Source organism: Crocodylus siamensis, chromosome 4 (genome assembly GCF_052110815.1).
Source record: "Crocodylus siamensis isolate JL-2025a chromosome 4, ASM5211081v1, whole genome shotgun sequence".
NCBI classification, from domain to species: domain Eukaryota; kingdom Metazoa; phylum Chordata; order Crocodylia; family Crocodylidae; genus Crocodylus; species Crocodylus siamensis.
This window is the reverse complement of record NC_143398.1, coordinates 26059101-26075458: the sequence shown is the minus strand read 5'-3', so window position 1 is coordinate 26075458 and position 16358 is coordinate 26059101. Positions and strand designations below refer to the sequence as shown.

At 40.1% G+C, this 16358-nt stretch overlaps 1 protein-coding gene across 2 annotated transcripts in view; it reads right to left on the bottom strand.

The window, feature by feature from the left end:
* Positions 1–7840: 7840 nt before the first annotated feature.
* Positions 7841–16358, bottom strand: part of PIK3CG (phosphatidylinositol-4,5-bisphosphate 3-kinase catalytic subunit gamma) — a 39995-nt gene continuing 31477 nt past the window's right edge. For both annotated transcript variants that reach the window (XM_090042024.1, XM_090042023.1), the window contains exons 8-11: positions 16037–16167; positions 15494–15605; positions 14490–14647; positions 7841–10014 (exon numbers count right to left, since the gene is read on the bottom strand). In XM_090042024.1, coding sequence (XP_089898150.1) covers positions 9733–10014; positions 14490–14647; positions 15494–15605; positions 16037–16167 — 683 coding nt within the window. In that variant the 3' untranslated portion in view covers positions 7841–9732. The remainder of the gene's footprint in view (positions 10015–14489; positions 14648–15493; positions 15606–16036; positions 16168–16358) is intronic.

Sequence of the window (16358 nt, the reverse complement as noted above, 5' to 3'; positions counted from 1 at the left end):
TTCCTGCCTATCAGGATCTCTCTCTTTCCAGTGCAGTGAGCTCTCTCTGGCTGAGTAAAATAGACTCACTGGTGAGTCTAAGATACTTTAAGGTCTTGTTATGAGCCATATAAGTAGTATACATTTTGTGTTGTCTGTTTCTTCCTAGGAACAGTTATCAACACTTCCTTCCTTGAACAGCTCAGCATACATTAATACAGGCATATGTAGGGATAATAGCAAGTACCTTCACTGCTTAATGCCAGCAGCCACCCAAACTGCTTGTCCATTTTCTAGCTTGCTTCCATAGGCCTAAAGCGAAACTTTTAACATTAGGTGGCTTTCTTTGCCCAATTCTGTTTCACATGATTTCATCAATGACCTCTCTCACACATCTCTGTATATGAGTAATTTGTTTTTGTGCCAATTACCATTAGTATTGATATTGGGGTAGCTCCAAGAATCCATCGAAAATTGTGTTTAAAAGTTATCGTGGCTTTTTATATGTTTATTTGCTAGATATGTCTATTGGACAAGAAAGGTACTACTTATTTCTTTGAAGTTATTATGAAAAATACTTTAGTGCAGTGATAATTGTCTTTATATCCTTCTCATCAACCTCTACTTCTGGTTCCTATATGAAAGACAAAACTCTCTTACATACAATTCTGAGCCTGCTAAAAATCATTTCTTTTTTCTTCTAAGGAGGTGCTCACCCTTTAGAGGCTGCAATCCAGTACCAGGTGGTTAGCAGTTAAAAGTCTGCCTGGCTGGAAGGCTGGGAGCGAGCTACAACTGATGACTAGTAAATGAGGGTTAAAAGCAGGTTACAAACCCAGAGAGCAGAGTGCGAGGGAGGAAAGTAGGCTATGGTGCTGAAGGAGCACAATGCCTGGGTTGCCCCTCTCAAGGGCTGAAGAAAAACAAGAGATTTAGGTTTTGTATGTTGTTTGCCTGCTTAAAAGTTTCCTATTTTATAGGGACAAGGATGCCCCATGTAAAATAAAGTGGCTGGAAACCCTCAACACAGAACTGACTTGTATTGGCAAGGAAGCTGCGTCACAGTGGGTTTTCAACCGTTGGTCTGTATCACTGGCACTCAAGCCCTGGCTGCAAGACAGGTCTGACCTGTAGTGCCATGTCATCCAGCCTGCAGGGCTCCCTATGGGTCTAGAAATGTGGTGGCAGGGGAGCAGTGGCATTGTTCCCCTGCTGCCAAATGTCCAGACCTATGGGGGTGTCAGCATGCTGGCTGGCGGTGGTGCCAGGTTCCAGGGCCCAATTCTGGTGGGGGACTTGGGAGGAATATTTTCAGGCCCCCAAGGCCCAGTCTCAGGGTGTGTGGATGGGAGGGAGGCAGTGCCAGATCCCCAGGGTCCATTCCTGGTACACAGTTGCAGAACTGGTCTGTAGAGCCCAATCCCAGTGTGGAGGAAGGGGAAGGCGTGGCACTGAGCCCCCAAGGTCCAATCCTGGTGTGTGGGGCTTGATCTTGGCCCATGGATGGGTTTCATGCTATTTCGGGCCGAAAGGTTGAGCACCACTGGTATATAAGTATATATAAGTAATGATGATGCATATCCACTAACTTGCTTCCAGCTTCTTCTCCTATCCTTGAACTTAGTAGCAGCAAAATCAGAGCTTTGGTAAGATATTCAATGCTAACTGACACCCTGATCAATCCCACTGATGCCAAAGTCTATGTTAAGTCATTGCTGAATGATCCATGGAATCTTAGAGGTACGAGTTTAAGTTTCCACCGCCACATGCTGGAATAATGTAAACTTAGGACAACCAGAAAAATCAATTCTTCTCAAATAAAGAAAACAGGTCTTTAACAACAACTAGTACACAATCCATTTCCCCCTGAAGATTTTGTAAAAGAAGAGCCCACTGATATTAAAAGCTAATTATCTCGTACCCTGTATTAGACCCTATAGACAACATATAATCAGTAAATAAACAACATGTTCTTTCTTCATAGTCCTTTTGGAAATGGTTATTACCATTTTGACTTGTCAAGTACACAAAATCAGCCCTAGTGAGAAAAAAGAAATATCTCGCCAGATTTCAATATTACCTCTCTGCTGTCACAAGCATTGCATGAACTGAGTTCCATGATCCTTCTGGGTTGATCCCTCTGCCACCCCTCTTTCTCCACATATGAATACTGTATTTCCTGCATTCAGTGTGGTCCAGTGCATAGGTCATGAGTCAGACACACAAGGGACTTGAGTTCCTCTCTGGGCCCCTGCAATTGGCTGTGTGCCATTAAAGAAGTCAACAACCTCTTTCTGATTTACTTTATCCTCTGTAAAGTGGCAAAGGTGGTAATAAAGGATAGTTCAAAGGTTAGGGCACTGGTCTAGGTCTCAGGTCCATGGCTCTGCTACTGAATACTTGAGTGAAGTCCCTAAGGCTAGATCCTCCCTAAGGAGGTAGGTGTCTTTCAACCTGTCCAAAAATTTGGATCCTTGCTCATTTGTTCCCTAAGCATCGAAGCACTTGAAGTTGTTAGGGGTCAGATCCACAAAGGAACATGGGCTCCCATTTAAATTCAGCACCAGTCCATACCATAGTCTTTCTTCTACCTCAGGTCCTTGAGGGGCTCAATGTGGTAGGCTGTTCTTAGAGTTCACCTAATACATACTGACAGAATAATTAAATATTAATTGGGCCATACAGATATTCTTTAAAGATTACAGCACTCACTTGGCAGAGGTGGCAGTGGGTTGGGTTCCATCCTCTGCCACAGAGGATTCAAGTCCTTTATATGAAGCATTCATTAGAGCACAGAGTGGATCCCAGGTGCCACCTATGTCAGACAGCAACATCCAGGACAGTCCCAGGCCTTCCACAAACCTCAGGAGCTGGAAGCTATTTATACCATGTCCAGGTCTGGTTATTGTGGCCTGCTGGGTATCATACTGCGGGTAGGGTAGTTAGCTCTAGAATTGCAATGGCTTCCGGCTGTAAAGGCAGCTGTGGCTACCTGCTGAACTGGAAGCAGTATAGGTGTATTTACATGGCACCATATCTGGGCCAGTTAACCAGAACTGATTTGCTTAGGTGTTAACACTGCTATCCTGTATGTAGTTCAGGAACTGTCTCAGGCTTCCCCCATCCTGCTGCCAAGTGGGTGCAGAGCCCCAAATCAGGCAGCATAGCTGTTGCATTTGGTTGCTACAGGAACGTTTGAGAAGCTTGCAGTGGCTCATATGGGACCAAGCTTTCAAATTTGGGACAAAAATCCAGTTTTTCAAAGGGACACTGGGATACAGATTCAAACTCAGGATAATTGGTCACTTTACCTGTTGGTTTCCTCCTGGGTGAAGGCTATAACACAAGGCTGTAAAGTCAATTCCATTCCAAATGAAACAGCTTTAAAAGGAAAGATTGAGAGTCATACCCCTGAGTCTGCTGGTGTGGGCTCCCACCTGAGGTATGGGAGATGCAGGTCCAATCCTCTCAGGCAGCAGGGGGAAGTTGGTGCTGTGGATTTCAAAACTGAACAGGATAATTAAAGACAATGAAATACAGAGCAGCCAAAGTCTTCCTGCGCACCTAGCTCCAATACTCTTAGGGCTTCAGTTTTACTACAGAAGAATAAAAGTACATGACTATTTTGCAGGAGTATTGGGGAGATAAATACATTCACATTTATGAGATGTTCAGTTCTGATAAGTTACAGAGGGCGCATAAGTCTTGGAGTTGTACAAAGGAGGTGCTCTGTATTCATTATGACTAAGCAATAACACTACATACCAGAGGAAAAAAATAAGTATCTCCCCTTTCTGGTTAAAACTTAGAAGAAAGGAAAATCAAAACCCAGTAAAACAAACAACAAAACGAGGGTGTCTCTTAGGAGTTTCCTGCCAGCAGAGGGAATTTGCTATTTTACCTTCTATTTTTGGTCCTCACTTTGCTAGTGTTGAATACCATGTTAATCTACAGCTTCTAAAGGAAATCAGGGTATTACAGAGGTAAATACAAAGAATGTTAAACTCTAACAAGAACAGGAAAAGTGGATTGGTGAATTGTCTTGTTTTACAGTCCAACAATAAGCTGTAAATAGAACAGAAGGTCTGATCTCTGGAGCGTGTTGGGATTACAGAAGCCACAGAAGACAAACTGTATGTTTTACCTTGAGTTAGTGATAAACAGAAAATTATTTTTGCCGAGCTGGGTGGCTAGACAGGAAGGCAGAACATTGGCAAGAAACAGGAGAATCAGTCATGTAAACCCAAAACAACTTAAACTTAGATGGCCACAAGCCCAGACTCATAGCCTGGGAGCAACAGAATGGACAGAAGCTGAGATCAGGTTTGTGGCTTTCATTGCCCATGCAGGCAGAAGATCAAATGATTGCTGCAGAGGAAGGGTACTGCAGTCACAAGAGAAAAAAGTACTTTGTTTACCCAAACCCAAAATTACTTTGAATTTAAGACAGTCCCCCAATAATTAGATTATATACTTGGAAAATTATAAATTGGTTATAATTGGATTGTGTACATGGACAATTATAAGTTTGTTATAAATTTTCCATGTATAGAATCTAATTAGTGAAAGGTCAACTTAAATTTGCTGTCCCTCAACTCTTCCCCACCACGTGCCCCCTGTACTCTCCCCATGCCTTGCTCCTTACTCTGCCAACCCCCCTCCCTTACCTTCTGCTGCAGCTCTGCTCTGGATCAGGGCAGTCAATGGCAGTGGCAGCCACACCTAGCCCCTTCCAGGTTGGCCAGGGAGAAGTGGCAGCAGTTCCTGGCAGGGCTGGGTCTGGGTAGGATGAATGAGCCAGAGCAGAAGATAAGTGGAGAAGAGGCTGCTGGGTGTGGGGATGGGACAGACTGCAGGTTTTCCCTCTCCCCTTGTGGGCTTCCCTGCGCTCCCCTTGGCTGTGCCCTCTCCCCTGCCAAATGAGCCATTCCAGCCCAAGGCAGGCAGCAGTTCAGCTCTAACTTCAGCTCCAAACCCAGAGCTGAGCCAACACCTGCCCCAGGCTGCTACTTGAATCCTCAATAAGACACTTTCCCCCACCTCCATTGCTGATTTGAGGGGGAAAAAAGACTCATCTTAGATTTGAGTAAATTTAGTACCACTACCACGCACTGGCTGGATCTACACGAAATGCTGACTGAGCAGTTGTTACTCAGTACTAAACAAGCACTAAATGACTTCAGGGTAACTGGAGTTATTGTCCAGTCATGCTAAGGAATGGCTGTTTCATGACACTGACTGAGCAGTAGCTCGTGACTACAGTGCAGTAATGTCACGTCATGCTTCCTGCCATACCTTGTTACTGTGTGGTAGTCAAAGGCTACTGCATGAACAACCTGATCCCCTGGATGCTGGGGGGCACGGCGACCATCCACAAGCAGCAGCAGTGGCATGGCAGCAGTGAGCACCCACAGGCAGCTGCAGCGGTGTCGGCAGTGGGGGGACAGAGGTGGCAACCGCTGGCCCCTTCAGTACTAGTTGATGGAAGCAAATCAACATGGCACAGGGTGACCAATAAAGTCCCTCAGGGCTTGGTACTCTTTAACATCATCAACGATCTGGATTTGGGAGTCAGATGTGAACTGGCCAAGTTTGTGGATGATACCAAATTATGGGGGAGGGCGCAGGACAGGCTAGGGATACAGGCCAATTTGGACATGCTCTCAAGGTAGGCCGACCAAAACCTAATGGCCTTCAATGTGGAGAAGTGTAAGGTGCTTCACCTCAGTAGGAAGAACCCTCAACATGCTTACAGGCTCAGCAGTGCTACGCTTGCTAGCACCACAACCAAAAGGGTCTTGGGGGTCTTGATTGACCACAAGATGAATATGAGCCACCAATGCGAAGCTGTGGCTGGCAAAGCAAACCAAACTATGGTGTGCATCCACCGATGCCTCTCAAGCAAAACCAGGGAAGTCATCCTCTCGCTTTACTCAGCCATAGTGAGACTGCAGCTGGAGTACTGCATCCAATATTGGGCCCCCCACCTTAGGAAGGATGTGGAGAAGCTTGAGAGAGTCCAGAGGAGAGCCACATGTATGATCCAAGGCCTGGAGGGAAGGCCATACAAGGAGAGGCTGAGGGACTTGGGACTCTTCAGTCTGGAGAAGAGAAGGCTCAGGGAGAACTTGGTGGCAGCCTACAATTACATAAAAGGGTACATCAGGACCCGGGAGAACAGCTGTTCGCCAGACCTCCCCAAGGGATAACAAGGTCTAACAGCCATAAACTCCAGGAAGACTGATTTAGACTAAACATAAGAAAAAAGTTCTTTATGATGCGTGTCCAGGGTGTGGAACAAACTCCCCCCAGAAGTGGTGCAAGCACCTACTCTGGACTCTTTCAAAAAACAGGTGGATATATTTTTTGCTGGGGTTACTTGATCCCACCTGACTTCATGCCTATGGTGGGGGGGGCTGGACCCAATGATCTCATGAGGTCCCTTCCAGCCCCTAATGTCTATGAAATCTATGACAGGTGGTCAGCAACCATTCAGCCAGCAGCTATTGGCGACCACCCGCAGACGCCGCAGGAGGTGTGGGTGGCAGGGGTGTGTGGCAAGTGGCTACTGCCCAGGCGCCACTGGTAGTGTCAACAGCACTTCTTTCAGGGGGTGTATGTGCATTCGCATGTACCCCCCTATGTGTTGCCAATGGGCTACTGAACAATCAGCATCTTGTGTAGATGTGGCTACTATTGCACAATGAGCCCAACAGTTGGATTTTCCTTCTTTACGAGCCACTAAGTCTCAAACATACATTTAGATGAAAGGATCATGGCTTTCAAGATGTGGGAAGTAATTGTCTGAAAATTCATACAACATGGAAACATTGCAAACAGCATATATTGTATTGTACATGATGCTTAATACAAGTAATAGGCCTGATCCGGCAAGAGTTAACTAGTCCCATTGACACCAACTCCATTACGTGGGAGAATCCTAGATAGGAATAATAGGTCTTTTCTGCATAATACAGATGTGCACCCATTTACCATCATCATGTCTGGGTAGTCTAAATCAGATCAACAAACTAAGGTCTGTGAATTGGATCTGGTCTGTGAAGAGTTTATCAAACTGTGAACTGGCTCAGAGAAACAGCAGCACTCTGTGGCCAGAGCAGCAGAGGTATCCCCAGTATCCTACCATCTGTCTTGGTTTATCTATTGTCTCTGCAGCATCTGCTAATCACTGGAGGGTGAGGCTATTTGTGGCTCATGGCCGGAGCTGGGTTGCAAACAGCAGCCCGCAGTGGCAAAAACTTGTCAAGCCCTGCTCTAAGTAGATTTTCTATGTTTTAGGGAATTCTTTTACTCAGATCTAGCCTACAATGCTGTTGATACATTGTATATTTCTTTAATTAGTCTGGGTGTTTTTTGTCCTCTTATTATGCTCTAATAAAAATGCTTTCATTTTAATACTAAAACTATGAACTACTTCCTGGAATAGATTTATATAGACCTTTGCCTGCATAAAGAGGTTTATTTATAAATGCCATTGACCTGGTAAAATTGTAGTGATATCAGATATTTCTCTTTCAGTTTGTTAATATTAAAAAATAGATTGTTTTTAATATCGTAGCACCATTTAAATCTTTTATAAAACAGGACAGGTTTATGAAATTTCACTAGAAAGTAAGAGTTTGTCCTCTAGGCTACCCAATCATAAAACTAGAATCTTAACGCTATGGATTTTTTAATTCTTAAATTTAAAATTTCTCAAACTACCACCACTAATTCTAGTGAGTTCATCTATATAGAACAAAAAATTTTCTTTGGGCAGGGCTTTGAATGGCATTATTTTACAAAATGACATGCTTTCTGAATTACTGGAGAAATAAGAAATAAATCATGTCTATTTTGGAAAAAGAAATCCTTTTATTCATGATTTATCATCAAATGTATACAACTTGACAATTAATTTCAAAACTACAAAGAACAAATCCAGGAACATCATATTACAATACTCTCACATTTCACACCTCAGCATGGATTTTAAACCCGTCTTGTATGGGGTACTGCAGCAGAACAAAAATTGATTTCATAACATTTAAGCTTTTAACATTTCCTTATTAAAGTTTACCATATACATCAAAATATCTCTGTGCAGAACTACTAATTAAGCACCTACATTTAAAAAAATAGATGGGCTATATATGTCTCATAACTGAGACACCAATTACAGTACATGTATTACAAATCCTTCAAGAGCACGCTCACTCGCAGCAGTTAAAATCTGATCAGTGAAATGACTGATGCAAATAATAATAAAACATAGCAATTCACTTGACCAATGCTGATTCAGACTCTGTAAAAATGGAACAAAAGAAGGAATTATACAGGCAAAAGTGCTAATAATCAATAATGTAAGCCAATTTCTCTCTTTGGCAAGTCAATCAAATCAGCAGGGAGACCACTGCAATCACTGAAGTCCAGGCAAAATTCATGCAATATTTTGCTTTTCTGTGTGTGTTAAAAGGCTCAATAATTTTCAGATTTCCTACTAAAGAGAAAGTTAAAAGTGACCCAGCACTTGCCTGTTATATTTTCTTCTCTCTTTAGATTTCATTTAAATATACTGCTAAACTAAAAATGAGGAATTTCATTTCTTTTATAAATAACTTTTGAATAAACAATTGTTTGAAAAGTTTTAAAAAATAAACACCATAAATAACAAAATATACATAATTTCAACGATGATATTTAGTTCCTAATAGGTTTTACCCCAAAATACATCACTGAATAAATAACCTTTGGACTTCTCCAACATTTGGTGAAACATGAACTGTTCTCAGATAAGAATTTCATTTTTAGAATGAGGAAGTACCATTCATTACCTTGTTTTAGTAAAGCTTTCACCGTACAGGCAGACTTTTAGTAATTTAACCACAAAATAATAGAAGCATCCATCTGCCATATAATATGGTGGATGTTCCCCATTAAGAATAAGGCATTTAAAAGAACACCAAGTTGAAACATTTAAACTTAAAAAAATTATAGAAGCAAACTCAGGAACTTGAAAACAAAGATTTTCTGAAGAAGTGTCGACCCAGCCCTGCCCTTCATGGTTCAGGATGCTAAGACAACCATAATGCATAGCTTTCCCTAGATAGTAGAGGGAGTGTCATCTTCTGTTGAGCAACTTTAAGTTTGAAAAAGAGTCAGAAGGCAAGTGGAGTTAAAGGTAAAGGAGATGAATGAGGGTGAAGAAACCTGGGTAATAAATTCTCCCAAGGAGGAAATAAACATCCTACAGGGCTGCACTTATGTAATCATGTACTTGAAAAATAATCTTCCTTCTCTTGATGGGCCTGACAAACATAAGTAATTAAGGAGAAGAAAAAAAACCCCCAGAGGTCACACTTCAGTTACCAGGCTATCATCTTGCCCCAGCCCCTTCTTCACCTGTAACTGAAGTTATTATAAAGGCAAATGGGAAAATTGCAGGTCACATTAGCAAAGCAGCTACATGACAGAACGCAGGGTGCTACACTGTCACAACTCCAGCATGAATTATATACTTATATGTGTGTGCATACACACACACACACACACACACACACACACACTTCTGCAATAAGACAACAGGCATTCTTGAAGCTTAGGTTAAACCAATTTGCAGTTTTTAGGAGAGCCCATTTAAACTGTTAGCAAATTAAACATCAATTTTAACAGCTCTGTTATTAGAAAACTACAAATAAGGAAACAGACTGTTTATTTCCTATTCATATATCTTGAATGACTTTAAAGAAAGTGTTAGGCAGAATGCTTCTCTACTCCTTGTTTGATTCCAAGCACAAGATGCAGAAACCAGTTAAATTGTACAGTCCAGCCTTTATCTCTGCAAACCTCAATCTGATCAAGGAAATACTTTTTAGCATCTTCCTCACTTTTACCTACTGTCAGTGCATCTCGGATATATTCAATATCTTCCTTGCTGGTTAATTGGGGCATTCCAGTCATTAGCATCATGGAGAACAGAATGATCAGCAGGTTGGTGTGATGTCGAAGAGCTAGATAAGCCTTCACACAAACATCCTAGAAAAAAGGAAGAAAGTTTCTCTTTTATTGACTGAACAGGCTGAAAGAAAGCTCATTTGTAACAGCTTGCTCAAATTTGAATTATTCAGCACCAAATCAATATACCTAATTCTTAAAATAAGCCTGAGATACTAGGGTTCATTTTAGCAGAAATACTTAGCTAATCTCCCTATCTGCTGGTTCAGCACTACTTCACACACTTGCAGACTTGGGGGTGTAAATTGGGGAGGTATTGTAAAATCTGAAGGTCCTTTTGTAACAATCCTGTAGAAAAAAATGAAACATAAAACTTCTACCTCGCAAAAAAGTTCATGTTTAATTTCCCTAATGTATAATAAATGCCACTAACTAAAGAAGCAGAGATGATTCATCACCTCTCTTAAAATGAAGAGAAGCACCTTTGGGGGCAGTTTGTTTATTTTTTATTTACCTGTAAACTTTACAAAGATGATTACTTGTTTAATGGAGAACATTTTTCAGGATCAAGCTTCTGAAGAAGGTTTATCCAGCTGATAGATAGCTATTATTTTCACCAGCTAGAGTATCAAGCGCTTTTGCACCTCTTTTACTGAAGGAATGTTGGATTCCTATATTCTACTGTCATACTGAAGTCAACAGAGGAAAAAATGTTCATATTTTGATAACTGCTTTACCACTTGTCTATAAGCTCCGTTTGCACTTCTTTTAGAAGCTTTAGAAGGACAAACGATTCCTTTAGGCCAGAGAATTTACAATACTTCTGAAAAGATTATTTAATGGAAAGGAATAAATGCATACACTGAATCCAATTATTTTACACTACATTTATACCACATTTATTTTTAGAAATACCCCTTTTGAAAACTATTTGAATGAACCAACACAGTGAAGCTTTCCTATAAGCAAAATATCATTATGCTAGAGTTAAGCTAAAGAATACATTTCAGTAATGGAAAGATAAGGCACTCCCTAAGAAAGCTGCAGTTATTAAAAAAAAATCCAAATAAGTGAATCGCCAACCGTTTAGATTCTCTTTAAGATCAGACATTATGCACATTTTAAATGAATAAATTTTAAATACCTTAAAAAACATTCAGTAATACAAATAGTTCCAGGTAGCTTTCCACAAAGTACCATCAAAACCCTGCCACAAAGTTCATTTTTAATCAGGTTTAATTCTTATTCCCCAGTGACAGAAATATATTCCACTTTAACAAATAAACTACACTCAAACTTATCTGTTGAACCATGGGTTATGTTGACCAGAGCTGAGTTAGCTTGTAACAAAAAATAAAAAATAAAAAAAAATAAAAAAAATAAAAATTTAAGCTTAACCTTGTAGGCACAAGTATATTTCCTTAACATCAGAAAGGAGGATTTTCTACTTCTTTATATTAACTTTGAATGAGAAAATGTCACAAAAGCTGAAAGCTAATTAGCTTATTCAAGGAGATGAGAGAAAATGACATACATAGTCATATTAAAAAAAGTTGTTTCCAGGGAGACTAGGCACAGCTGGTGTCAAGAAGAGAGGAAAAATGCAACAGTGGCTTCATAAGACCTCAAGCTTGGTCTCTCAAAGGATATTCAGGTTTTAAGGTTCTGCAATAATTTGTAAAATTAACTGTTTGTAGGTGAACTGAACAGAGTTTTGAACAGATGCTCACTAGGGAAACAGATTTCTATTTTGCAGGAGGGGCAGAGACAGGTGAAGTCAACAGCACATGTATGTAATCAAAGGTATGAAAAACATTGCCACAGAAAATGACCATAAAAGGACCTACAGTCGGAAGTGGCTGTAGCCCGGTAAACCGCAGCCCAGCAGTCAGAGCCGACCACAGCCGGAATTGCCAGCCGGAAGATGGGTAAGGATACCCCCACCCCTGGACAGGGGGGTGGGCCAAACTCTGTGCTGCCACGGGCCTTGCAAAAGGGGCCATGGCCACTCCACCTGGCTCTGGGGGGCCACGGTTTGTCAGTCCGCAGCCACTTCCCGTCTGGCAACTAACCATGCTGTGGACCGGCAGCCAAACTGCCACAGCCTGGTACTGGGCTGCGGCCCGCGGATTGAGAACCCATGATTTAAATTATAATTTAAACTGATTTAAATCAAATCCATCCTGATGATTAGTAATCAAAATAAAAATAAAGCCAAAAGGCAATGGCGGTATTGCAAAGGAAAAATGTAAGTGAAGTAAAAAGCAACACTTTGGCAGACAAAAAGCTGCAGACCATAGGAATTTGAAATAGAACCGGAAGTGGACATTTGCAGGGTTTTCAAAAATTAAAGGAGGAACAGCTCTCTGATTCACAGAGGCTGTTATCTTAGCTTCTGAAATTCTATATTAAAGAAGTCCCCATATTTCTGGAAAGGTGTTACATGATCCCAGCCAAAAAGCTACAGAACAGGGAAAATGCAGATAGTACCATTACTGTTACCACACTGGAGATAAAGAACAATGAAGGAACTCTAAGAAGTACGCAAGGCAACCAGAAAATTCACCTCTATGAGCAATAAAATATTCTTCTCAGTTCCAGCCTGGATGTCCTGAAATGCACCTTTGTGGTAAAGGCACAGTGTATCAATAAAGCTTTCAGCAAAAAAAGGCTTCAAAACACAATTAATATCTTTTAGCACCTGAAATTCCACTAAATACGGGGGGGGGGCGGGGCATGGAGGGAAAGTAAAGATTAGGCTAAGCTCTGACAGAATGATCACCAAAATATATCAGGAGCTTTGCCATGCCATTGATAATTTAAGAAGAATAGGTAACTATGTGTTTTACTGATTAACTGCTTCTAAGTTTGCAATATGACCTGTGACTAGGGTTTTTTTTAAATGCCTGATTTTTGTCTCTTCCAACTATTTTAAATAGGAACAAACACCAGATCATTTAAAAGCAAAAATTTATCTGAAGAATAACATACTATGAGTGGCTGAACATCAAATTAGTAAGAGAGAATGTTAAAAGTTAACAATAAGGATCAATAATAAGACTTCTGTATTAATATTTGAGAAGACAGTCAGCAGTCACAATGAATAACACGCTTATTTACAAAGGGCCAAGATGTATCTTGCTCACTGAAAATGAAAAGTTACTGTCTTTTCTTTAAAAAAAAAAAAACCGCCTAAGAATATAGCTTACTAGAGGAAAAGATCTTATGTGATGCTTTCTTGGCACATGAAATGCATTTTAATTTTCTTTTTATTGATTTAAAACAGACAACCCATTTAAATAAGCATTGCCAAAGTAGCAATTTAGAGACAGACTATAATACTGCAGAACTGCACACTGCAGTTAAACTTTAATCAGTCTTTATCCATCTCTCTCATGTCAAAAAGATACATACTTGACACATTCATATGAATGTGATTGTACATCAAGAAACTATAAACTTAACTTGTACCTTTTATTTGGTTATGACTACTAGTAAAAATTGGACCGGTGGCCTTAAAGCTCAAAATGTTTATCTGAATTAGTTAGCAGTAATTTAATTTCTAGGCTTAAAGACTGTGGGCTGAAGGCCCACACCAGAATTTATGTTGATCTGCACATCGTTATTAGCAGCCCTTAGGGGATATTGTCCAGTTGCTGGTACACACTGGCTCGGTCCATCAATGAGGTCTGGGAACTGGTCCAGTGGGTAGCTAAGCAGGCAGCAAATTGTGTAGATGCCACTGCTTTACACTGGTGTGGCAGCATTTACACTGGTTACATAAATCTCAAGTCTACTCAAGCCTGTACTTAATGCCAGTATTTCACTGCAGTTATAGGAAGGTTCAGCTTACTGGAAGATATACTGAAACAAAAATCACTCAGCCATACATACAACTGGAGTGAAAACGTGATGGCTCAGGCTTTCTAGTACTTGCTTTTAAACGTGTTCAGCCACGTTACAGTGAAGGTAGATCTGTGCGTCACTTGGAATTCTGCATTGCTTAAAACAGTGATATTGCTTCAGTGTTGGAGCTGTTTTGGATTCAGAATGGAGGACTGTATGGGTTTATTCCTAAAAAATCCTATATCAAGATATACTTAGCTACTTTAAAAAGCCTAACAGTGGCAGCAGTTTGTAGAACTCAGTCTTCAATGACTTCATGTCACAAAACTACCATAGAACAATAAATTCCTATTCAGAAGAAGCTACTTCGAACCTGGTAAGCAGGTATGCAGCCCAGGACTGGCCCAAGTATTTGAAGAATGCCCAGCCTCCATTGGGCAATCCCAGTCAAGAAAAGCAAGGCTGCTCATTCAATTTTCCTGCACAGTAAGGAATGCCAAAAACCTTTTACATGCTTTGGAATTCTAGTTCCTGTAACTGGATAAGAAATTTCAGCACTCAGCTATGCCTAAAATAAGCTAGACTATTATATTTCAGCAAATTTCTATTATCAGAGTTCTAAGGACTCCTGGATGTTGAAGACTATGGCACCATTAATAGATAAAACTTTGCTTAAAACAACTGATTTACATCAAAAGATTGATTCTTACCTGAAATTTATGGAAATGCTGACTTGTTTTCTTTCCAGAACTGCCCATGACAAACAGAAAATCTGGCGTCAACACAAAAGGGACTCTTTCCTTATTAATTCCAAGGAAACTTTTGTAATTCCCAAGAATATGGCCGAAGTCAATGTGAAAAAGATTGCCTTTATAAAAAGAATTCAAGATTAGCCTAGGGAAATAACAACCAAGCAGTACTGACTATTAGCATTCACAACACCATTGTCTATAAATTAATTTGGGTTTACTTTACTATATGCTAGCCCCAGTATGCAAGAGCAGACATGTTTTGTTTTTTTTTATTCAATCAGCAGGTCCTCTCAGTAAAATATTATTGACTGAACTTATCTTTGGCATCCTTTAATAAGCAAGCAGAACCATTGCATCTTATAATATAAATATCACAAGTTACTTTGTAAAAACTTATGTCTACACTATATACCCTTAAACAAAATCCCAATGGAATACAGTAGGACTAAACACCTTCTGGATTTTTTTTAATAAACCAACTTACATGTTTCTATAGCAAGGATACACTATGTGCACTAATTCAATAGGACTTCTGATAAAGATATAGAAGTATCTGTCTGCTGAAAGCCAAGACATTTAATTAACTACTCAATTTTTCCTCAGACCCAATCCCCGCTGAGCTTCATTAGACTTGTATTCCTGTGCCCAAAGGCAGAATAGGGTGCAAAACTTGTCACAGATTTGGTTTTACTTCTAGTTTTTATTGATGAAAAAAATCCAGGTCTCCATGAGATTCTATAAGCTTGTTACAAACTCGTATTGTTAAATGCATCTCCATTATGGAAGTTCTCAAAACTCAAATGATTTACAATCTGTAGGTTACAGATGGACTTGAGCTGTCAAACAATTCTGCTCGTGTTGGTGAAGGTAATGCATAATATCAGTTAAAACATGCCTCTAATAGAACAGACCAGTAAATACCAGTATATCTCTTAAAAAACAAAACAAAACTAAAAACTTACCTGATTCTGTAATCATAATGTTGTCATTGTGTCTGTCTCCTATTCCAAGTACAAAGGTTGCCACGCAGTAACCAGCACAAGAATAAACAAATCTTTCCACTGCTGCCTGAAACTAGTATGTAATGCAAGTTTTAAGGAGGTTAAACTTTTTAGTGCTTAAGATTTAAACACCCCTTCAGTAATTCCCGTAAACGGTTATCTTTATTTTTGGTTCAGCCCATCAGGGGTCACTGTCCATTTTGTTAACATATAACAATGAAAAAATAGTAAGAAAAGCCCATGTATTACAGTTCTTCTTTCAATAATAAAGATTAAGAACAGGATCCTGCACTGCATTCCTCTTAGGCTCTGCTCCTAACACAATATACACATGAAGTAGCTATATACTGTTATCCCATTTCACAGAGCTGAACACTGGGCCAAGAGCTCCAGGGACTTGACCAAACTCAGTAAGCAAACCAATGCTAGGCTCCTAAGTGGCTCAGGAGCACACACCCTATTTAAAAGTCACTTTGGTGCCAGCTGGAAGAGTAAAAAACTCACCTTTTCTTCAATAACACATCTTTCTTTAAGCCACTGGTTTAGTATTTCATCCTTAAATGCACCTGTGTTGCCAACTGTACTTTGCTGAATTTTAGCAATTGTTGTAGCATCCTTCACAATTTCAATCATTCCTACAACAGACAAAAATGTCATCTCTTAAAGTACTTTAATAAAATAGAGCTGTATAGTTACATATTTAAACCAATGCTACTTGCATACTTTTTAATGAGCTACAAGGTTGCATGAAGCTCTTATATTCTCTTGAGGTATTTGCATTAAGCTGTTGCCATTTCATAACTCAGTCTTTATGTATTAATGCAAC